The sequence below is a fragment of the Phoenix dactylifera genome, unplaced genomic scaffold (assembly GCF_009389715.1).
Source record: "Phoenix dactylifera cultivar Barhee BC4 unplaced genomic scaffold, palm_55x_up_171113_PBpolish2nd_filt_p 000190F, whole genome shotgun sequence".
Classification (NCBI taxonomy): Eukaryota; Viridiplantae; Streptophyta; class Magnoliopsida; order Arecales; family Arecaceae; genus Phoenix; species Phoenix dactylifera.
The window spans coordinates 312,238-335,148 of NW_024067717.1; the positions used below are offsets into that span (position 1 = coordinate 312,238).

A 22,911-nucleotide genomic window follows, 5' to 3' on the forward strand; every position below is an offset into this window, starting at 1 on the left:
TCCTCCTTCTTCTTCTTCTTCTTCTTCTTCTCCTCTTCTTCTTCTTTTTTTGCCATACTTTTCTAGCATGAGTACATTTAAAAAAAATAAAAAAAATAAACAAAAAAAAGGATAGAGCAAAGTCGTAGCCATTTGCACAGCTAGCCATCGGAGTGTTGCAAACAAACGAGACGATCCAATCAACTACATTATTCATTCACGATAAGCCTGAGTGATCTGGGAAGCCACACAGTCCTCAAAAGATCTCTGAATATCATATAGTAGCAGGTGCTCGTCCCTTTGCTCTTATGTAATTTTGGATTCATCTGATCATAGTAGCCGAGTCACTGATGCAGGAGCAAGAGCCCGGGTCATCTTAGATGTGCGCGTGCTTGGATCGTCGCTTGGGTGTGCCCGATTACAGTGGATCCAATATTTCAGCACCCTAGTTACGCTGTATCCTTAATTTGGTTTATAATTTGCTGATTTGTGTTTGATGATTGAGTCCATGTAATTGATTGCCAAGTGGTAATTAGATGGCATGAAGATTAAGCATGATGTGACGAACTTTGACTTGGTCAAAGTCGAGTTGTCCTAGGAGTCCTAGATTCTCTCTAATGTCAAGAGATTAGGAGGCGTCAAGAGTTCATGCAGAGAAGAACTTCTCCACGTGAAGGAAGGAAATTAGATGGCGTGAAGAATTTTTGAAGAGAAGCCTTAGCGCAAGAAGGACTCCTCCTTTCACTAGGAAAGCTGCACGTGGGATGATCAACCCTTGCTAATTTTTAGGGATCCTCATATCTATGATTTGGCATCCTTTGAGGAGTTCTGCTTGAAGAAGGACTCTCATCACGTGAAGGAAATTCAGCATGAAGCCTTGACGTGAAATCCCTTAAAGACGTGAATCATCCAACGCATGAAGATCATCCAATGGTTGGGAGTCTTAGAGGGCATGTTTCCTTAGCGTGAAGCCCTTGGAGATTACTTCTTTCGGCATGAAGACTCCTTGAAGATTTTTCTTGGCATGTGGAGTCTTTTGACTTGGTCAAATCCTACTTTAGTTAGAAATTCTATTGAGTCCTAGTATTTGAATTTAGTCATGAGTCTAAATTTGAGTTTGAGTCATGTAATGAGTTCCCTGTTTTGTTCAACATCCCATCTATTTAAAGGGTAGACGTTGAAGAATAAAGGCAGAATTAATTTTGGTTTTCAATTGCTCTTGAGATGAGAGGCGTGAGGGCTTCTACTTCTCCTTAGGTGAGCTCCAAAGGTTCTTTTCTTCCTCGGTGAGATGCCGGGAAAATCATTGGGTTTAGAATAGAGATGAGACTCTTCCATTCAACCATAGTTATCATATACTATCCAAACTGCAACACCTTACATTGATCCTTCTTCCATCGCCCACTTTCTACACGCAATAGCTCTAATCCTTTGATGCCCTAATCATAACAAAGTCCTTTAAGTTTCAGATCTAATCGCAGGCCTAATCCCTTCCTCTCACGTCCTAACTAAAATTAGTTTTGGGTCCAACCAATTTCAGCCATCATCCACAAAAGGTCAGCAGCGCCCACCCTCGTTCTGCGCCAGTCACCTTCTAGATGGATGCTTTTTACCTTGGCTGGCCTATTTTTCTTTGTTATTTTTCATGTGCAAATCTAGAGTTTAACACACAAGGAAATTAGAATAACACTTGAGTCTTCCTAACAGCGTTCAAAACAACGGAATAGATATACCAACAAATAAAAAAATCAAAGAAGTTTTGCAAACTTCTTTATCAGTTTCATTTCTGTCCTTGTCCATGATTTCACGATGTCAAGTCTCTTATATGTCTAATTCTATGACTTGAGAGACTTAAACGACCAATATAATGGGATTAAAACCACCCAGACTCACGAATATATTATGAGTGCACCCAAAAATATGTTGGAGCAAATTTGAAGGCCAGTATCTCAAGAGACTGTAGTACTAAAAACACTAGTTAAAGCACTACGGGCAGCCGGAGTTGAAGGAGGGGGACAGGCTGGGAAGCCGGCTGCCCTTCGGCCCGTGGCTGTCTACATCAAAACTTTGGCAGCCGAAGGGGAACAAGCCGAAGGGGAAGCAGGCCGTGGTGCCGGAGGTCGACAGTACGCCGGTGCAGGAGGCCTTCGGGTCGGGGCCAAGGTCCCCTTCAGCTGCGAAGGCCCTCCCCGAGTCGCCCACGGATACGGATGGTTGGCAAAAGCCAACCAAGGTAGCAAGGAGGAGATCGCCGGAGAAGGAAGAGAAGGAAGCGGCGGGTGTGGGGATGGTCACTGAGTCAACTCTAATCGGACCGGAGTCCGGGTTGAACTCGGTGTCTGATCTAATGGGCCGAGCGGAACCTAGGCGGGTTGAGGCGGTCGGGCCGGATCCAGGCCATCAGCGAACCCTAAGGACGGATTGGGTCAGGCGAGAGCGGGCCAGGCTAGTGCTATTGGGTTGGCCCGTGGAAAGGGGCCAAGCCCAATGAAGCGGACTCGTAGCCCGGCAAGTCGTCCAGGGGCCCGGGGGCGCGACGGAATGCACCGGATCATTCCCTCGGTCAATATCGTCGTCTTCCTTCGACGATCCGAAGCTCCGACGAAGGGAGGAAGGAAGAAGGCACTTCCGGAGTGCCTCCTTGCCGCCGGTGAGGCCCCAAGCCGGCCGGCCACGAAAGGGTGGCCTGTAGTTGCGGAAGCTACGGGGCCAGCGGCGGTCACCTCTTCGTCGAGCAGCTCCGGGCCGGTGGTGGTGGAATTGGTTCCTCAGCCGAGGGAGGCTGTGGCTGGTGGCGGTGAAAAGACACCGGCTACAGGGAAGTCCCTGGAGGTTGGGTCGATGGAGGGCTGTCGGCACCGACTGTGCAGAGTGGAGCAGCCGCGGGTCTGCTAACAGAGGGGTTGTCAGCTACGGGTGAAGTGGACTTCTCTGTGCCGATGGAGCCTCCCTTGGTGCATCAGCGAAGTGGTGATGAGAGGCATCCCAAGCAGCTCTGGTCAGGGCTCTGGCTCCCCGATTCATACCCACGGGATGGTGGTGGACCTGCTGCGCGCGGTGATTCAGGGTGGTGTGGGATGGAGTCCGTGGAAGACACAAGGGGTCACAGAGTGAGGTAAGCCCAAGTCAGGGGCGAGCCTCATCCTTAAACCATATTGATAAATGAAAATCCTAGCTTGGAACTGTAGGGGGGCGGCCAAGCCTTCATTCTTGACGACGTTCAAGAGATTAGTTCAACTTTATTGTCCGAGGTTTGTTTTATTTGTGAAACACGAATTTCTGGAGAAGGGTTGCGCCGGGTGTTGCGGAGGTTGGCTGTTGATTGGGAGTCCTTTGTGATCGAGTCTCAGGGCTTGTCTGGAGGTATTGTGTGCTGTGGAGACGTGGAGTGGCCTCAATTGATGTCTTTTGCAACTGCCAGCAGCAGGTTGTGATGGTCATCTCGGAACCGAATGAACCCCATGGTCCTATGTGGGGTCTATGCCAGTACTGATTACCGTACAGGAGAGTCTCTGGGGCGAGCTGAATGTTTGTTGGCCCAGGGGGTGCCGACTATGGTAGTGGGAGGACTTCACTGCATCCTTGGCCCCTCTGAGAAACGAGGGGCAGAGTCTATTCTGATTCAGTGGACAGGAGGGAGTTTCGAGAGTTTCTGGATGCGTCTGGCTTAGTGGATCTTGGGTTTGCCGGACCGCGATTCACATGTTGTAACAATCAACTGGACGACCGAGAGTATGGAGCGGCTTGACAGGGCCATTGCCTCCCCGACTGGATTCAGCGGTTCCCCTCCTACCAGGTTAGCCATCTTGCTCGGATTGCATCAGATCACTGTCCTCTTTTGATCTCTACAGCTTCAAGTTCTAGTTATCATAGTCCTTTTCGCTTTGAGAAATTGTGGTTGTCTTATCCCAATCTTGGAGAATAGTTAGAGAGGCTTTGGGGCTTACCAGTACAGGGAGATGCCATGCAGGGGTGTCGCGGAGATTGGAGCTCACCAAGCCCATCTTCGCAGATGGAACAGGGAGGTGTGGTACTATTCAGGAGACTAGAGGAGGTGGAGGGTATGATTGCAGATCTTCAGGGGAGGGAGGACGTGAGGGGGAGCTGGAGGAGGTGAGATGGCGGACTTGCGACGCTATTTGGCGTCACATCATTTCCTTGCTGCATCAGCAGGAGACAATTTGGCGGCAGGAAGTCGAGGGTCCAGTGGGTCAGGAGGTGATAGGAACACTAGCTTCTTCCATCGATCGACGGTTATTAGAAGGCAAAGGAATATGATTCGGTCGTTGAGGGTGGGGGCGGGCCAGCGGGTGGTGAGGACAGTGCAGTGAGACAGGCTCTGTTGAGTTTTTCAGATCCAGGTGGACGGAGGTAGAGGGGCCCTATGTGATGGATCAGCTTCCCAGGCCGGCAGTCCGGGTTGAGGAGTCAGAAAATGCAGCATTAATCCAGCCAGTGTTAGATAGAGAAGTGCAGGAGCAGTTTGGGCCCTGGGGGAGGACAAGGCACCAGGTCCGGATGGATTTCCGCCCTTCTTCTTTCGGAGGTATTGGAGTATCATTCGGAGGTCAGTGGTGGAGGCAGTGCAGTTATACTTCTCTCGAGCGATGATGGCAGATGACTGGCAGGTCACTTATATCACCCTGATTCCGAAGCGTCAGGATGCGGCGGAGCCGGGCCACTATAGGCCCATTAGTTTGTGTACTACTCTGTACAAGGTAGTAGCTAAGATCATGGTTGGGAGAATGAGGGCCTTGTTGCCTAGCATGATTAGTATGGAGCAGGGGGTTTGTGGGGGGACGGAGTATATCGGATAATATCTTGCTAGCACAGGAGATGATGGGAGACTTGCAGCGTGCTTCTAGGAGGCGGTGTTTGATGGCTGTGAAATTGGATATGGAGCGTGCTTATGATCGGATCCGCTGGGACTTCCTCAGGCGTGCATTGGAGAGCTTTGGATTCCATCAGACCTGGATTGACTGGGTCCTTGGCTGTGTGCAAGGGCCTAGTTTCTCCATCTTAGTCAATGGTACTCCATCCCCTTCTTTCGAGCCACTATGGGGCTTCGCCAGGGATGTCCTCTGTCCCATACCTGTTCATTATTTGCTCTGATGTACTTTCTCGTTGCCTACATGTAGCTTGCGAGGACCAGGGGTTGGCTGCCTATAGTCCAGCCCCTGGTGCCCGGTCCATTTCTCACTTGTTGTTTGCAGACGATTGCCTGCTGCTTGCCAGGGCGAGAGCGAGGGATGCCCGGACCTTTCAGAGAGTGTTGACTGAGTACTGTGCGGCATCTGGACAGAGGATTATCTCCAAAAGTCGTCTATACATTTTAGTCCGAGCACGGAGCGGAGGGTGCGACGGGAGATCAGGGGGATATTGGGGATGCGAGAGCTGGAGGGGGCATTGGACTATCTTGGAGTCCCGATTACTGGGAGGAGGCTGCGGGTGACAGAGTGCTCCTCATTGGTGCAGAGAGTTCAGAGTAGGCTTGAGGGTTGGAGGGCCTCATCGCTTTCTATGATGGGCAGGCTGACGCTGGTCAGGTCAGTGCTCTGCTCCATGCCGGTTTACATTATGGCTCACACAGTTGTGCCGAAGACGGTGCTGGTGGGGATTGAGCGGCTTATGCGTAGCTTCTTGTGGGGCTCCTTGGGGAGGGGCCACGGGGTGCATCTGGTAGCCTGGGAGAGAGTTTGTCTGCCTCTGAGCGAGGGTGGCCTGGGGGTACAGTCACTCCTGGCGAGGCGAGAGGCACTCCTGGCGAGGCGGGCGGTGTAGTTTGTGCTGGAGCCACAGGGTCTCTGGAGTCAGGTCATGATGGCGAGATATGGTCGAGCAGGCTTCGTGGGCCAGGTGGCGGGTAGTCGGAGGAGCTCCTTCATGTGGCGGGAGGTTGGGAGGTATCTGCCTATGGCTCAGGCACACTCCAGGTGGTTGATTGGCGACGGTCGGACTATTGATGTGATGGAGGACCCATGGGTGGATGCCCTCCCACTGAGCTTGTGGCCGACGATGATCAGAGGTGAGAGGGCTGCGGGGCTCCGGGTATGCGATCTCCTCGTGCCAGGGGAGATGGAGTGGGACGAGGACAGACTGGGCCAGTTATTTGGGGAGCACTTAGCGGAGCGGGTTCGGGCTCTTCCCGTTCCTGGATCAGCAGGTCCAGATGTCAGGGTCTGGAGCACTACATGCAGGACCAGAGTCAGAGTGGGTGATGTTGCTCGGGTTTTTCTGCAGGAGTCTGAGCTGGGTAGGGACTGTGGTTGGGTATGGAGGTTTGGTCTACACCAGAAGGTGGCCTGGGACCGACTGCCGACTAGTTCAGAGCTGAGCCGACGGGGTGTTGGCATTTCCCCCTGTGCACGCTCTGTGAGGTGGAGGAGTCAGTGGATCATGTACTCTTTCAGTGTGGTTGGGCGAGGAGGACTTGGAGACTGTCAGGACTACCAGCGGGCGCTTGGAGCCGGAGGGAGTGCTTCCTGGAGGAGGTTCGGAGCTGGTCTAGCTCCCCACAGACGCGCTTTGCGGCTATCAGAGCGTCATGCATAGCTTATCAGGTTTGGTTGGCCAGGAACGGCCGTATTTTTGGTGATATCAGTCTGTCCCCGTGGTTTGTGATGGAGCGGGCCCGAGCACAGGCTGCGGACTTCTTCTACGCAGACATGGACCATGGACCTTTGACAGTTCGGGACACCTGGGGCTCCCACTCTGCTTCGGCAGCTCCTCATGTGGTGTTTTTCACCTGGGAGCCCCCACCCCGAGCTTCTCAAGGTTAATTTTGATGGTTCAGTCCAGGAGGGTGGTAGGAGGGGTGGAGCCGGGTTTGTCATCAGGAGCCCGGAGTCCAGCATGGTGGCAGCAGGAGGCTGTCAGATCTTCGACAGCTCGGTTCCAGGGCAGAGCTGCGTGCGGCTTGGATGGGGTTGCGATTTGCGCGACTTGTTCTTCGGGCGAGCTCCATCATCTTGGAGGGAGACTCGGCCACGGTGATCAGCTGGATCCGGAAGGGCTCTCACAGCGAGAGGGGAGTTCATCCATTGCTCCGGGATATATGGTTGATGCTGAGGGAGGGGGTACTATGTCGAGCTGTGCATGTATACCGAGAGGCCAATGGGGGGCGGACTGGGTGGCGGCGTATGTTGCGAGCCACTCAGGCGGCTCCCTATGGGTTGGTGAGGATGATTTGCCTGGTGCATTTCGGGACATTTTGTATGCAGACTCTTCTAGGTGCATTCGTACCCGTGTAGTATGAATCACCGTTTTTAGCAAAAAAAAAAAAAAAAGCACTACGGGCAATCTCCAAGGAGTCTCAATCGATAGTCAAGCATGAATTTGCATTGATACCTGACTCACAAGTACCCAAAGAGGCCAAATATTACAATTTTAGGATGCACCTTCTTTCTTTTCTTTTTTTTTTTTTTTTTTTTTAATTGGAAGATTCATAATCTGACGAGTACGAATACATCCACTAAAATCAGAAAATAGAATATTTCAGAGTACCCGAGGCAGTTTCCCCATCTCCACCCCATACGGTACTATCCATATGCTGGCCCCATAGGCGGCTACCCAATCGCAGCTCTTTAGCTTCACGGAAGACATACTTGATTTGAACGGATATTTTAAGAATTCATAAATACCGTAAAGATAGAACTTTAAGATGAAACCACTTCCACAATATTTGTCATCCAGCAAATTTTTCCAATGCAACTTGAACCGCATCAATTGGAGGTTGGATAAGGAGGTTTGTTAGTTTATATAATTTTGCTAGTCAGGCACACGGCAGAAATATGTTGACGAAACATGGAATAGTTACTGGCATTACCGAAAGTCAACAATGGAGAAGACAGATGGTCAACGGTTACAAAGGATGTAATATTAGAATCTAATTCTAGTGAATAGAATCTCTCGGCCAATCAAGCACTTGTTAGTTTGTTTACCCGGAGACTTTGCTTTGATGGGCGATGGTGGAGCATACATTGGGCTTCTCAAAATTCTGCGCAGCCGCCATGGAAGCACACCTCCACAGTTGGTGCAACTGGTAGAATTCATCGAGTTCCCAGGAACATCTCTGAAAAGTAAATCATACGAGAGTTAAGCCAGAGCCAGTGATAAAGTAGGATTATATATATATATATATATCCATATATTGCAGTATAAAGGATTTTAGAGTACTTGCTGCTGCTTCGGCGTTATTCGGAGGGAAAACAGCAGGCTGAGTAGCATGAGAAGTATTGCTAGCAGAAACCCTGGAGGTAAAGACTTCATGAAGGACGGAGGCAGGGAAGAGTATTGTGAATGAAGTTTTGAGAGTAACTACAAGGGTGTTTATAAGCAATGGTTGCTTGGAAGAAAGTCCTCGGTCGTGTGAATCGACACTTGAAAATGTGAAGCATGGACTGAGGAATGCGCGTCCACAGGAAGTTTCCATCCTCTGTTTTGTTGACTATAATTAACTACTTTGATTATGAATGTGATAAGAATAACTTCTATGTTATGAGCACTAATCTTATGCCTTTGTTATTGGTCTTACCTTGACCAGTATGGTTTTTTTTTTTTTTTTTTGGTATAAAAAAGGGGTAAGGGGGAGGAAGGGACCAGCCACCCCCGCATAGCAGCCTCCATGCACTAGGCCCGCCCCGACAGGAGAATGTTCGATACGGGTAGACACCGTTTTACTCACACCCACCCGAAGGTGAGTACGTCACACATGGCACCACCAAGCTACAAGTGGAAGGAAAGCATAACGCCAACGAGCCAACCGGACGTGGGGCATCCGGTCTCCGAATTTAATCGACGCCCGCGCGTTTCGAACCCGGACAACTCGGGCGGAATTATTGCCTCCTTACCACAGGCTACCACCTTGGTGGCACCAGTATGGTATTTTCATTTTCAACATGGCAAGCAAAACTTGGCTAAGATTCCTGAGACAAAAAACCATGCAAAAGGACAAAATACCTCAATCAAAATAAATAGGTTTAAAATCAACGATATGATGCACGACAGAAGAAGGAGAGAAAGGTGGAGAAAAGGATGATGAAAGAAAAGAGAGAAAAGAGAAAAAAAAAAGGTAGAGAAAGAAAGTAACTTAATATTTTATATTCTCAATCTCAATAATATAAGTTGTATCTAATACGGCAATGAATTATAAGGATCCAAAATCTCATAAAGATCTGCAAGAGCAAGGCTTAGCATACTACTACAACAATATCCTCTCATGTATGCTGTTGTTTCTATTTTTACAGAAAAATATCATTTGATAATTACATACCGCATAACCACATTTTATTAGTGGTTGTAACATATCGATGTTATTTTATGAATTAAAAAAGAAATTTATTGAATTAATTATCTATTAAATTTCCTAACCAAATTATTCTTACTTTTTCAGAAAAAAATATTACAAGAAATCATGTTAATAATGATATCTTCAGAAATTATGAAAAGTATGTGTGATTTATTGTTTTTCTTTTTATCAACCACATAATATATTTTTCTTATTTTTTCTATCATCTAATTTAAATTTAAATATTTAGAATATTTTCTCTAATCCATCAAGACCTTATCTACAACTTTCTTCCCAACTTTTTTTTTTTGATTCATATATATATATATGGTTACATATCACCAAGACGCTATCTCCAACATTTGCCAAAGCTTGCACTTGGACCAAACATCATCACCCAATTAATTTTAAATTTAAGCATTTATTATCTCTTCTTAAACATCTCATCCAGTGATTTTCCACGTGGCTACCTATCATTCACTCAACAACTTAGAGGCCGCCATCCCTCCGGACTCTCAGATAATGCCCATCTCTTTCACCGTCCGATTATCCAGCCCCACAAAATCCCAACGTCCAAATCTCCACAGAAAATCCCTCCCGTCCCTCCCCTCTCTCCACCCCGAAAGCCAATCCCGCAATGGCCGCCTTCCTCACCTCTCCGGCCGCCCTCCGCCCCGCCGCCCCTCGCTCCGCTGCCCCTCCGTCTCCGCCTCCCTCCGCAGACTCCCCTTCCACCCCCGCCCCCGCACTCTCAAGCTCTCCTTTCCCCGCTCCTTCCCCTCCCTCCGCCACCCCCGCCGCGGTGCCTCCGGCGCCACTATGGCTGACACCGCCGCCTCCAGCTACGCCTCCGCCCTCTCCGACGTCGCCAAATCCAACGGCACCCTCGAGGCCACCATGGCCGACGTCGAGAAGGTCGAACGCTTCTTCTCCGACCCCAACGTCCAGTCCTTCTTCGCCAACCCGACGATCTCGCCGGAGAAGAAGCTGGAGGTGGTGAAAGAGATCGCCTCCTCCTCCGAGCTCCAGAACCATACGGCCAACTTCCTCAACATCCTCGTCGACATGAAGCGGATCGACATCATCAAAGATATCGCCAAAGAGTTTGAGGTGTGCTACAATCGGATCACCGGCACGGAGGTGGTGGTGGTGTCGTCGGTGGTGCAGCTCGAGTCCCAGGACCTCGCCCAGATCGCCCAGGCGGTGCAAAGGCTCACAGGGGCCAAGAATGTGAGGATTAAGACTGTCATTGATCCCTCTCTCGTCGCCGGATTCACTATCCGCTACGGGTCCTCAGGGTCGAAGCTCATTGATATGAGCGTCAAGAAACAGCTCGACGAGATTGCGGCGCAGCTCGACTTCTCCTCCATTGCCCTCGCATGATTCTGAGGTCCATCTTCTTGATTCCCCTTCTTTTTCTTTCTTGAATATTCAATCTTGGTATGAATTGTAAGGCTATATGCTGGAATCATGTAATCTGGCGGAGGTTTTCTTTGAATTCTTCTGAAAGATTGCTTTTTGGGCAATTAGCTAGTCTTGGATTCTTTGAATCCTTCATCAAGATTGTTTTCTTCTCATCATCAATTGTGTAGATTATGTAGAGGATGCAAAGTGTGCTGTGTATTATAGAATTGTTGTAATTTTGCAAATCTGATCGAAAGTGTTGATTAAAACTTATGTTATTTATAGCTTAGCTTCTAGTTCATATAATTTAACCTCTAACTTGCTAACATAGCTAAGTTTTATCACAAGTTAATAAACATAGAAAAGTCCATAAAGGATGCTCAAATGTGAATTTTACCATGTTGTCACAAGCTTTGTGGACATGATCAGGAGAATGGACTGGATGATGATTGCATCTTTTGTTTTTTTTTGCTAATTATTTGGTGAATATATCGGTTGGTATACAAGCTGATAAGCACAGCACAATGCAGGAGTGAAGGAATGTGAATTTTACCATATTGTCACAAGCTTCATAGTGATTGTGAGGAGTATTAAGGTTATTGTTATATGATGAAATGCTGACTTTTCTGGCCAGTAATCATGATTTTTTTGAGCCATTATTTGGTTAATGCAGTTTAAACTCAAGCCCTAAGACTAGTGGACTACTTTTTCGCAAACTGCAATTGTATCCGATTTTCTTAGTTTTCCACCACATTCACCAATTGTTATACTAACAAAATATATTATCAAAAGGGGTGCATATTGAAGTTCAATTATCATGTGTGTTATAGAACTAAGTATTCAGGAATGCAGGTCTGAAATGAGTTGCTGGGATGAGAAATATGTCTAATGTGAAACTAAAATGCAATTTAGAGGATGCCAAGTGAACCGATAAGCTAAATTTACTCATCAGTTGTGTAGTATTGAAGGCATTACGAATATACATAGTACTTAGAGGATGCCAGGTGAGTTTTCTATTATCGCATTGTTTTATTTTGCGCAAAGATGATTCATAGTGTTGATAAAAAAGTATGCGGTTTGAGGCTTTCTCTAATTCATAGAATTTAGGCTGAAACTTGCAGAATTAGCTAATTTTATAACAAGTTTATAAGCATAACATAGTGCATAAGTGACACAAAGTGAACTTTACATATTGTCACAGTTTTGTGGAGATGGTGGGAATATACGTAGTATTTAGAGGATGCTAGGTGAGTTTTCTACTATGGCATTGTTTCATTTTGTGCAAATATGATCCATACTGTTGATAAAAGAGTATGCAGTTTGAGACTTGGTCTAATTCATAGAATTTCAGCTGAAACTTGCTGAATTAGCTAATTTTATAACAAGTTTATAAGCACAACATAGTGCATAAGTGGCACAGTGTGAACTTTACCAATATTGTCACAAGTTTTGTGGAGATGGTGGGAATGTTAATGTAAATGTTACTTGATGAATTCTGGGTTCTCTGGACTAGCAATTGTGACATTTTTTTGCCAATTATTTGGTGAAGCAGTTTAAACTCAAGCCCTAAGACTACCTTCTCACAAATTGCAGCTGTGTCTAATTTTCTTAATTTCAGACTGCATTCACCAAATTGGTTACTAGTAAAATATGTTATCAAAGGAGTGTGTATCAAAGTTAAATTCTTATGTGTTTTATAGAAGTCAGTATTCAAGAATGCAGGTCTGGATGAGTTGTTGGGATGAGAGATGGGCCTAATTTGTAACCAAAAGCTATATTGGGCTTGTTTGACTCATTGAAGGCTTCCTTTATGTTGTAATGCATTTTCAAATTGATAACGAAGATGACAAAATTGAAGTTATAACATACAAGTAGCACAGAATTCCAAATTTATGTATTGGAGAAAACTTTGGGTGAAGATTTGATGTATACTTCTAATTTCCAGGAATTTGGCCCAAAATAGAAACAATAGAAGTAACATCCCTCACTCAAACACAGATAAATATGTTAAGCCTCTTGGTTCACGTTTTTGTTTGACAAAAAGTGAAATTCTCCAGTGTCCTCTTTAGGTCACCTGGGTAAAGTTTGCATCATCCCACACCCTTATCTCCATGAAAAGGGCACATTCTTTCATCTATATATTTTTAAAAAGATCCTCTTTTGGCTTCCCTTAAAGAAGCATTTCCATGTATCAATCTACAATGACTACAAGAAGTTTAATTTTCTTACTTAGTTCTTTTGTAGGAAATACCAAAAAGGGGAGAAAAATAAGAGAGTTCATTCCTAATTGCAAACATTACCTTATAAAATTTTAGATGGTTATATAGTTTAATATTGAACTTACTGTCTTTATTTTTTTCATTTATCAGAAAGTATTGGACTTTGCTAGGCAAACTTCTAAGGTATCCTTCAGATGTTAGTCCAAGACATTCTTTTGGATTATGTTTTTACCTCGAGACCATATTGCTCCTAGGTTTGTCTTTGTTCTTCCCATGAAAGAGTACCCCAAGTGAAAATCATCAAGAGTTTAAACTTTCTCTAATTCTATCAAAAACAATATTCCAGGTCAACTGGACTGCCATACTTTGCTGCTATGCCAATGTTGGTGGAGACGAGTTCATAGTAACAACTGTTTTGCTTGTCATCTAAAATGAGAATTTGGTAAAACTGGCTCAAGGAACACAGGTCCAAAGCTTATTTCTCTCATATCTTCTCCTCTCTGTTCAACCACTTGTTCTGAAGCTCATAGCTCCTGCTTAGAAAATGTTCTGTAAAAGAAAAGGTTTGTGGCAGCTGAGTTTTCGCACTACTTGTCTGAAATCCATGAAAGAGTACCAAAGAAAAGATTTTCGAGAGACTGCAAACTTTCTCTACTTCTATCAAAAAATATATTCCGGGTTAATTGGACTGCCATAATCCGCCGCTCCTTCGATGTTGGTGGAGATGACGTCATAGTAACAACTATTGTGCTTGTAATCTGCAATCAGAATTTGGTAAAATTGATTAAAGAAATACATGCCTCAAAGCCTATTTCTCTCGTATCTTCTCTCTGTTCAACCACTTGTTCTGAAGCTCATAACTCCAGCTTAGAAAATATTGTATGTAAAAGCAAAGGTCTGCGGCAGTTGTGTTCTTAAAAGTCAATAGGCACTACTTGTCTGAAATCCCAAGACTTCAGAGATTATTGATCAAAACGAGTTTGATACTTTTAAACACTAGAGTACTTAAGCCCTTATAGGCTAGCCTTAGTTACCCAAACAGTGACTTGGGCTGGAAATCCCAGTTTAATTATCAAAAACAACCATTCCTAAATCCCCAATACCTCTGATTCACATTTCCAGCTTTGACAGGAATATGACCTTTAACTCCACCTGATGAATGGGTACAAATTACAATGGTCGATTTAAGCTAGCATGCTGAGAATGGATTATAGGTCTGATGAACATGGTAGCCGGACTAAGCTATGATCTTATGATTAATGCTTGAAGGGCAGTCGGCGAGCGCTGCTATTGGAAATGGTTTTCTTTTCCTTCGCATCCGAAAACTATTTGAGTTCCTCAAATTGTCATCTACATCCAACTAAATTTGGCTAAATTATTAGGTTGAGTTTCCTTCTCTTGAAAATATCTAAATGCACTTGGTATATCTCTCCTTTTTTTTTTCTTTTTTCTTTTCTTTTTTTTTTTTTTTTTTTTTTGTGTACAACGGCGGCTCATACACGACGGGTGGGTATCTCATTGTTGTTGGATATTCCTTAGCTTCCAATGATATGAAAATTTAAAACAGGTCAGGTGAGTTTTGTGCTTACCATAAATGAGGAACCATCTTACCATTTGATCCAAGATAGAGGACTATCATTTAAAAATCTTTCATGAAAATGCTATGAGTTGTTCACATAAAATGTACCTCGTGCTGATGTGGCACTGGCACTCTTTGTGACTATGGTCTATTGGTGCTACTCAACATTTACATGGGTAATCAAGAAGATTTTATTGAAGAGTGGAAGGACACAGTTTTAAGGAAGGATTGGCAGGGGTGAAGGTGAGGAGCATGGGTGCTAACGGTCATGTCAACATGGTCCAAAGGGAGATGCCAGTGTTGATGCTTTTAGGGCTTTACTTTCTGGTCTTCACCCATGGCGTCAAAGAGAGGCCTGCCCAGGCCATCAGGGCAAGCTACATTCTCTACACTAACCTCATCTCAATGGAACAATGATCCAATCATCTAATGTTTAGGTTACATATTGCACTCTATGAGAGGGAGAGAGAGGATGGACAAATAGAGCTAATTGGCATGGAAGACAAGCCTGCACACAAGCATTCTGTAAAGGTCGTCAAGGTAAGCTTCATGCTTTACACCACCTGTCATCTGAGAACAGTGATACAACCATGGGAGGGAGGGAGGGAGACCTATGAGTTCATGCATTGCTTAAAAGTTTATCATTAGGATGATTTGGACATTTGCACTACTTATAGTTTATTTACAACAGCCGAAATAGGTTTTTCATATAAGTATGTTTGGCATCGCTTCTATTTTCATTTTCTATTTTTTAAAAATAAAATTATAGAAATTATGACAAAAAATATTTTTGGTCATGCTATTTTATTTTTAATTTTAAAAATCACTTTTATTATTTTTTTAAAAAAATAAAAGTCAGAAATTTTTATTTTAGATATTTTTTAAAAACAAAGAACTCATTATTTTTTTATCAACAACGCCTCTACTACCACCGCCACCACCACTAATACCGCCATTACTATCATCACTACTGCTACCATATCATCGATGCTATTGTTACTATCTCTACCACGTCAATAACATCTTCAGTGTCGCTAATATTGCAACCACTATCACCATTTTCACCATATCATTGTCATCACTTTTGATCATTGGTGCTATCACCACCATTGCTACCACTGCCCTGCTACCATGACGACCTTAACCTTCATTGCTTTATTGTACCGCCATTATATCTGTTACTAAGGCCATCAACATTTTCATTATCTTTTGGTATGACAAAATAACCATAAAAAACATTGCAGAGTATTATATAACAGAGCATAATAAAATATAATATGTATTAATCATTTGCTGCAATTATCATTATATTCATCACCATCAACATATTAAATTTTTTAAAATTAATTTGACTATACCAAATATATTTATATTTTAAAATTTTAAAAAAATAAAAAAATTATTTTTGAGAATAGAAAAAATGAAATTGATACCAAACAACATTTTAGATATTCAGAAATTACAAGTAAAAAAGTGTAAATAATAATAATTTGTTCGTCACATGACCTTTTATAATTTTGGCCCATTTTTGTTGCGGCAACCTCTATCAATATCCACAATTCTTGCATCTTCAAAATGTTGCTCGCAAGGCCAGCAGCCCTACTTGGTTAGGTATGTGATCATGATAACTTACTATAACTAGTCAAGGAGGTGAATTACATCAACACAACATTGGCATTCAATCTGCATTTCAAGCATGAGGTGTCGCCTATTGGAATGCTTAGTATCATCCTCCTTGACTTCTATCATAAAAGGAGGTCATACTATAGCTTCAATTCTTCATCTAGTTGCAAGACTTTAGCTTCATTACAGCCTAGCATCTTTTTACGAACCAACCATTATATTGTTAAAATAGCATCCCTTGCAATTTATTTTCCTAGAGCCCGATGGTTTACATGTTGAATTAGCAACATTGATAAACAAGTCAAGGAGATTTATAAATGTGTTTCTTTTTACAATACTAATGGGATAGCTTTCATTTTCTTGATGAAAACAAGAAAATTGCTTATGACTCTGTTTTGCCACATAATCATGCTTTTCAGACTTGTTATTCTCTGCAACAAATCATTGTTTACCAAGCATATCAAGCACTTACCAACTCTGGTAATACATTGCTTGATATGTCCTTTCATACCTCTTCATAATGCTAAGGGCCTATCCAGCGTCATCAAGAAAAGATAAGGTTGATAATAGTATTGTTATAGATCAATCTCCATAGATAAGAACTTGTAGATCGATAAATTCTAGTTCCAATCATGTCGGAGACTGTAACTGATTCAATACATGAAGATATTCCCTTGTGCCTTGAATTCTCAAGTGGATCCGTGGCGCAATGGTAGCGCGTCTGACTCCAGATCAGAAGGTTGCGTGTTCGATTCACGTCGGGTTCAATCCCAAATCGCCACACGGTTTTTTATTTTTAAAAGAAAAAAAAATTAATTTTTTAAGTTTTAAAATTTTAAAAATCTTTTGCTTTTAATTTGTTTGAATTCTTTATTTTGAAAATCTTTTAATTTCCAATCACAGCCGTTCATTTACTGAAACAATCACGTAATTCCTTCTCGGCCATGGCAATGGAATCTCTTCGAACCGACAGCCCAACATCGAGGGAGCGACAGGGAAATCTCCACTCGATGCCGTCCAAATCCAACTCCACTGCAGCATCCTCTCCACCGCCAAATCGATTCTTCGACTTCGAACCCCCACTCATCGCGATGCCCCCAAACCCCGCCCCTCCCCTTTTTTTCTCTCCATCTCTCATCCCCAACTCCATTCCCCTTCTCTGCTCCGAAATCTCAGCGCCCATCTTCCCTTCTTTTCCAAAAAATTACCATTCGAGCGGGGAGGCGGAGGCGGAGGCGGAGGCGGAGGCGCTTGTCCGGATGATACTTAGGAAGGCGGGAGATGGGAAGGAGCCGCTGGTGACGACGCTCAGTAAATACGTGAGGGTGGTCAGGACGGAACACGACTTCGTGCTGTTCGAGGAGCTCGGGAAGACGGATTCCTGGCTTCAGTGCTTGGGGGTTCGTCTCTTTTATCCTTTGTGCTCTTTTGGAGGTGTTGGATGCGAAATGCGGTGAATTTTTGTTAAAAAAGGTTGGATCTTGATGCTTATGTGAGACACGTTTTAGTTCAAGTTGTGATTTTGGTTGATTGATTTAGTTCTTGGCTAAGGTATCTGAATGGTTTTCACTAAAAGATCGGATGTTGATGCTCTTCTGATTTGCTTGAATTGTTGCTGTGAGTTATCTGACTGAAGTTTGGTCCCATATATATTTTGATAACTCTCTTCTCCTTTACCTTGCAGAGCTTCTATGATGCAGTTGTTTTGTTGCTCTATCTATATCCAATGGTTGAATTTGGCTAGTGTGCATATTAACTTATTTTTCCTGTTGAAATTTTTTTACCAGCTTCTATATTTCTAAACTTCCCATTTCAATGCGTCTGTGAAGGTTTGTCGGGATTGTTTCAGTGTTGTTTAGAACTTCTTCGATGATTCTTATACACGGATTTGATTGCCTGTTTATTAGAAGCAGTGATTGCTGATAGAGAAGCTTATCAATGTCACGTGTTGCTCTAACATGGTTGCATTGTTTATGCTTAATATACATGCTTTGCATAAGTGATGATCATTTGCATTCATAGTAGTGGGTTATCTTCCTACGTATTTGAACTTATCAAATAACGATACTGCTAGATAGGCATCTCAAGGGACTTTGGATTGATGGAGTTCATGGTTCACTACAAAGTATTTTCTAGTGGATGTTGATAAAAGAAACTATCACAAATGACATGCATCACAGGGCATCTCTACAATATCCACAATGAATCTCCATATAAGTAGTCTTTATCATCTATAAATGATGTGAATCATTTTCCAAAAGGCTGTTTATATACCCTTATATATGCCCCCCTTTTTTTTCAAGTTGCAGTTAAATAAGCTTCGCCAAATTCTAATATAACTGTCTAGGTTATCTATTCATTTTCTCTGCTTTAAAGAATTTCCTATAGTTTCTTAGGTGAGAAGACATTCTCATTAGGTGAACTTTCTGGCATGTAGCCAGATTGGTCTCCTAAAATTCTTGTCATTTTAGTCACTTTGTTGTGGTACCCTCTTCATGGATTTATAGTAGGACCCATAGCTTTAATCTGCAGTAACTTGTGTAAGCTCGGACATCTGTCATAGTCTTTCTTAAATGAGAAGATATTCTCGTTAGGTCAACTTTCTTGCATGTAGCCAAATTGTTCTTCTAAAATTCTTATCATTTTAGTCACTATGTTGTGGTACCCTCGTCACTGATTTATAGCATAACTCATCGCTTCGATCTGCAGTAGCTTGTGTAAGCTCGACATTTGTCATAGTGTCATCCTCAGTTTCAATGCAGCTGTGAAGTAGGACACGAATTTATTCATCTCTGTTCCTTGTGAGTCAGTTCTCAGTTCTATTTAAGCTACTTATCTCTATTTTTTTTTGAAAAGTTTTTTTGTTTAACTATCTGACAGATAACATGCATCATATCAGCTCCAATCAGGAAGCTTCAATCAATGGGAAGACAAATTAATCAAATATGAGCCTAGAATCTAGATACAGGTCTTCAAATTGTCTTTGTTGCTTTCCTACCCTGTTAACAGCTTTATGAGCCTCATAGAAGTTATGGGTAAATACACAATTTGCATATCTGACATAGATTTGCTTGATACATTCCACTAAAAACCTTATCTAGCATGGCGCCTCTCATTATCCTCTAATAGTGTTCATGAGTGCTAGAGAATCCACCTTCATACAAACCCGGAAAATTTTGTGGCCCTGCCTAGCAGCTTTCTGCATTGCATCCACACCAGCATTTTCATTAACAGAATGCTCATGTATTACATGACTATTAGTCTATAATTATGTTTTTATGTTCTTCCTTTAATGCCTGTGCACTGAGATCAACAATCAAGGAGATAATCAAATATGGTTCCTTAATAAAATGATTCAATATTCACACAAAATATACCTGCATAACACAATACACAATGTATATTTATATCTATATATTTATGCATGCATGCACACACAATACACACTCAAAAACGTATTTCTATATGTAAATAATGACACATGCAAATCCACCCAGATGGTATGACATATGCACATGTATCTGTATGTCTAGGTATGCACTATATGCACACACATATCTATATGTACATGCACATGTTCACATGCACAAACACATATATGCATGTATGTGCATGTAAACACACTTGTAGAAATGCACGCACATACATTGGCAGGGTTTCTAAGGTCTTGGTTTGTGCCTTTTGTAGTCATATATTGAATGCATGGTTATATTGACTTGAGTAAGTATTCAGATCGCACGTATACTTGTCTAAAACCCTAAATAGACTGCCTTTTGCATTAACTTTATTTAATGCTACTTATTGTTAGGTATTCAGATTGATGCAGAGACATTGCCGATATATTGATGATAATGCTGTTTACTCAAAGTTGATAACTGTTATGGGAAAGAAAGGCCAGACAAGGATGGCCATGTGGCTATTTTCTCAGATGCAGAACAGTACTGCAAATCTTCATTCATGAGATAAAGCTAAGGCTTTGGCAAAAGCTTTTTGGTACTTTGAGAAGATGAAAGGCATTGAAAGATGCCAACCCAATGTTGTGACCTACATATTCTTTTGAGAGCATTTGATCAGGCTGGGGACGTAAAACAAGTGAATACATTATTCAAAGATCTTGATGAAAGCATCATCTCTCCTGATATTTATACTTATAATGGTGTCATGGATGCATATGGGAAGAACAGCATGCTCAAAGAAATGGAGTCTGTACTTGTGCAAATGAAAAGCAATCAGTGCAAGCCGGACACAATCACATTCAATCTACTTATTGATGCATATGGGAGGCGGCAAGCATTCGATAATTGGAGCAAGTGTTTAAGAGCTTGTTGTGCTCAAAGGAGAAGCCTACTCTTCCTACATTCAATTCAATGAGAGCAAATTATGGGAAAGCTAGGCTTAGAGAGGGCAGAATTTGTTTGCAAAATGATGATTAGTTTAGGCTTGATACCCAGTTATGTGACATACGAATGTCTTATCACAACTTCTGGATACTGTGTCTGTGTTTCAAGAGCCAAAGATATATCTGATGAGATGATAAATACTGTGTCTGTGCATGTTGGCTTTGCATGTTCTCCACAGCAATTCCCAATCAACAGCTCAATCTTTTTTGTCCTTTTATTGGTATGTATACCTTAACCTTTTATCACCATTATCGATTTTGTTTTACACTAGTTTAAATTAGATATTATAACTGAAGCTAAGCTGGCATTCGTGTTTACTTTTACAATGTCAATTCCGGCAATGCCCGTATTATATCTTGATCTTTTTTTGAATTGCTGAAGTCCTCTTTTATGCATCAGGAAGAAATATGGTAATGTAGAAGATGGAAGAGGGAAAAGAAAGAAGAGAAATTATTACACCTAGTTCCAGTTTCAGTATCCATCAAGCTAACTCCTAGTTGATGGGGTTGAGATTTCTTTCTCATCTCTTGCAGTACCGCTCCTAAAGCAACGGGAAGTGAGTTTATTGACAGTGGTTTCATTGGTAGTTTGTAATTATGAGGATTCATACGGACATATATTCAGTTCTACATCGACTATGAACGGGATAGATTCTAAGTATTTATACCGGACCAAAAAATTTAAATAATACTTTCTAGCAAGCTTTTTTTTAATGAGGCTTGTGATAGTTGGTATCAGAATGGATCCAGCCCATGGTCTATTTGAACTAAGAAATACTGCAACACATATTCAATAATTTTCTATATAAAATCCAAGAAAACACCAAATTATTTGAAGTCTATTAAGATGTTACTTTATTAATAAATGCTTGAAAAGAAAATTTGGAACCATGAATTTAAGGGATGCAGATGTGTTACTTCTTGCTAGAGCTGTTCAAAACCCGGGCCGGACTCTACAGCAGAAATTAGGCCTGATGGCTATGCCTAGGCCCGGCCCGGCCCGACTGTCGGGCTTAAATTTTTGTCCAGGTCCGACTCGATAGGTCTGATTTTTTTTTATGTTTGGAGTCTGGAAATGGGCCAGAATGGCCTAATAGCTTAATGGGCTCTCTAAAACTAGATGTATTTTTTACCCTTATATATAAAACACGGTTGGGCCGGGCCAGATCGGGTCATTTTTAAAAGTTTCCAAGCTCAGCCCGATTTTTTTGGTCGGACCGTTTTTTTCCTGCCCAAGCCCGACCCATGGACATTTTTTTAATACCCAAACATGAAAAATTCCGGACTGGGCAGGCCAGAAAGCCCGTGATCAACTCTACTTCTTGCACTTTTCAAGTAAGAAAAACCTGAGGCCTTTTTAGTCTGAACATGTTGAAACTTTTCTTGCAAGGTTTCCTCACATCACTATCATCATTTTATCATTTCCAGCCATCAATTTATCATGGCATGTTTGGATAATCCATCATCATTGGAAGGTTGTGCTGGTAATAACATGTTAAAATCGAATTACTCGGTCTTTCTAAGATTTTCTTTTGTAAACAAAAACCTTTTATAAAATAAAAATTTGAGAGCAAGTTTTGGAACCATGAATTTTTTAGTATAGGAGATGTTTTCTTATTACTTCCTACAATCTCAAGTCCAAAGGCCTTGAGGCCCTCTAGTTTAAGGATGCCATGATATTTAATTCCTAATCCTCATCATTTCAGCCCATCCATGTGTGGTTGCATATAGTCTCTGTCATCAAGAGGAAGGTTGCGGTGGCGAGAACGTGCTAAATTTTTAATGGTGGTCGTCTTTTTCCACCCCCCAATCCTCGCATGAAACTTGGCGCGGTCAAGTGCTAACGTGCATCCCTTTCTCGGTACCGGAAAGGAAGGGGAAAAATTGTACAAAATGACTTCGACTCCTGGGTTTGGGAGCTCTTTAATTAATATTCTTATAGCTGTATGACAGTTTGATCCAAAACAATAATTAGTCATCCATTAACTGGCAAAGAAAAAATTTAGCTGCTTGATTTTTTACACTATTTCATTTTTGTGCTATAAAAAATAGATGATAGCCATTTTACTAGAATAAGAGGCAATAACAATAAAGTAACAGTATTATTATCTTAAATTTTTAACAAAATTATAATACTGTAATTATATCATGATCTATACTTTATAAATTAGGACTCCTTTGGGTTGTCATACTTCTCAACCTAGCAATTAGAAGTTCTAGTTCAAATGTAAAGAATTGAGAGCATCAAGCCTCCCTTCCTATCTTTTGAAAGCCTAAATTCGGATAAAAAATTAATTAAAATTTTTTTTTATGTGAGGGATGATTAGATGTTGCATGGCATCGTTGTCACTTTTTTTTAAAAAAAATATTTTTTTTATTTTTAAACATGCTTGATATAGTCAATTATTTTTAAAATATAAAT

General features: G+C 42.3%; 2 protein-coding genes, 1 non-coding gene and 1 pseudogene across 3 annotated transcripts; all 4 read left to right on the plus strand.

The window, feature by feature from the left end:
- The first annotated feature begins 2,918 nt into the window (after positions 1-2,918).
- LOC120105099 lies at positions 2,919-5,760 on the plus strand. Its single transcript, XM_039117195.1, has 4 exons — positions 2,919-3,094; positions 4,764-5,008; positions 5,118-5,259; positions 5,316-5,760. Exons 1-4 carry the CDS (start codon positions 2,919-2,921, stop codon positions 5,758-5,760), a joined length of 1,008 nt encoding a protein of 335 aa, XP_038973123.1.
- Positions 5,761-9,772: 4,012 nt separating this feature from the next.
- Positions 9,773-10,954, plus strand: LOC103715263 (ATP synthase subunit delta, chloroplastic-like). Its single transcript, XM_008802834.3, has one exon. It carries the CDS (start codon positions 9,788-9,790, stop codon positions 10,646-10,648), a length of 861 nt encoding a protein of 286 aa, XP_008801056.2. The 5' UTR covers positions 9,773-9,787; the 3' UTR covers positions 10,649-10,954.
- A 5,831-nt stretch (positions 10,955-16,785) lies between these two features.
- TRNAW-CCA lies at positions 16,786-16,857 on the plus strand. The gene has a single exon. It is a non-coding gene; the product is annotated as a tRNA-Trp (tRNA).
- A 112-nt stretch (positions 16,858-16,969) lies between these two features.
- Positions 16,970-20,922, plus strand: LOC103715235 (annotated as a pseudogene).
- Positions 20,923-22,911: the final 1,989 nt, after the last annotated feature.

Coding starts and splice junctions, on each gene's coding strand:
- LOC103715263 (XM_008802834.3), top strand. CDS start 9,788: ATGCCCATCTCTTTCACCGTCCGATTATCCAGCCCCACAAAATCCCAA.
- LOC120105099 (XM_039117195.1), top strand. CDS start 2,919: ATGGAGCCTCCCTTGGTGCATCAGCGAAGTGGTGATGAGAGGCATCCC. Junction 3,095..4,763: donor ACAAGGGGTCACAGAGTGAG/GTAAGCCCAAGT, acceptor AGTATGGAGCAG/GGGGTTTGTGGGGGGACGGA. Junction 5,260..5,315: donor TTTCAGAGAGTGTTGACTGA/GTACTGTGCGGC, acceptor TATACATTTTAG/TCCGAGCACGGAGCGGAGGG.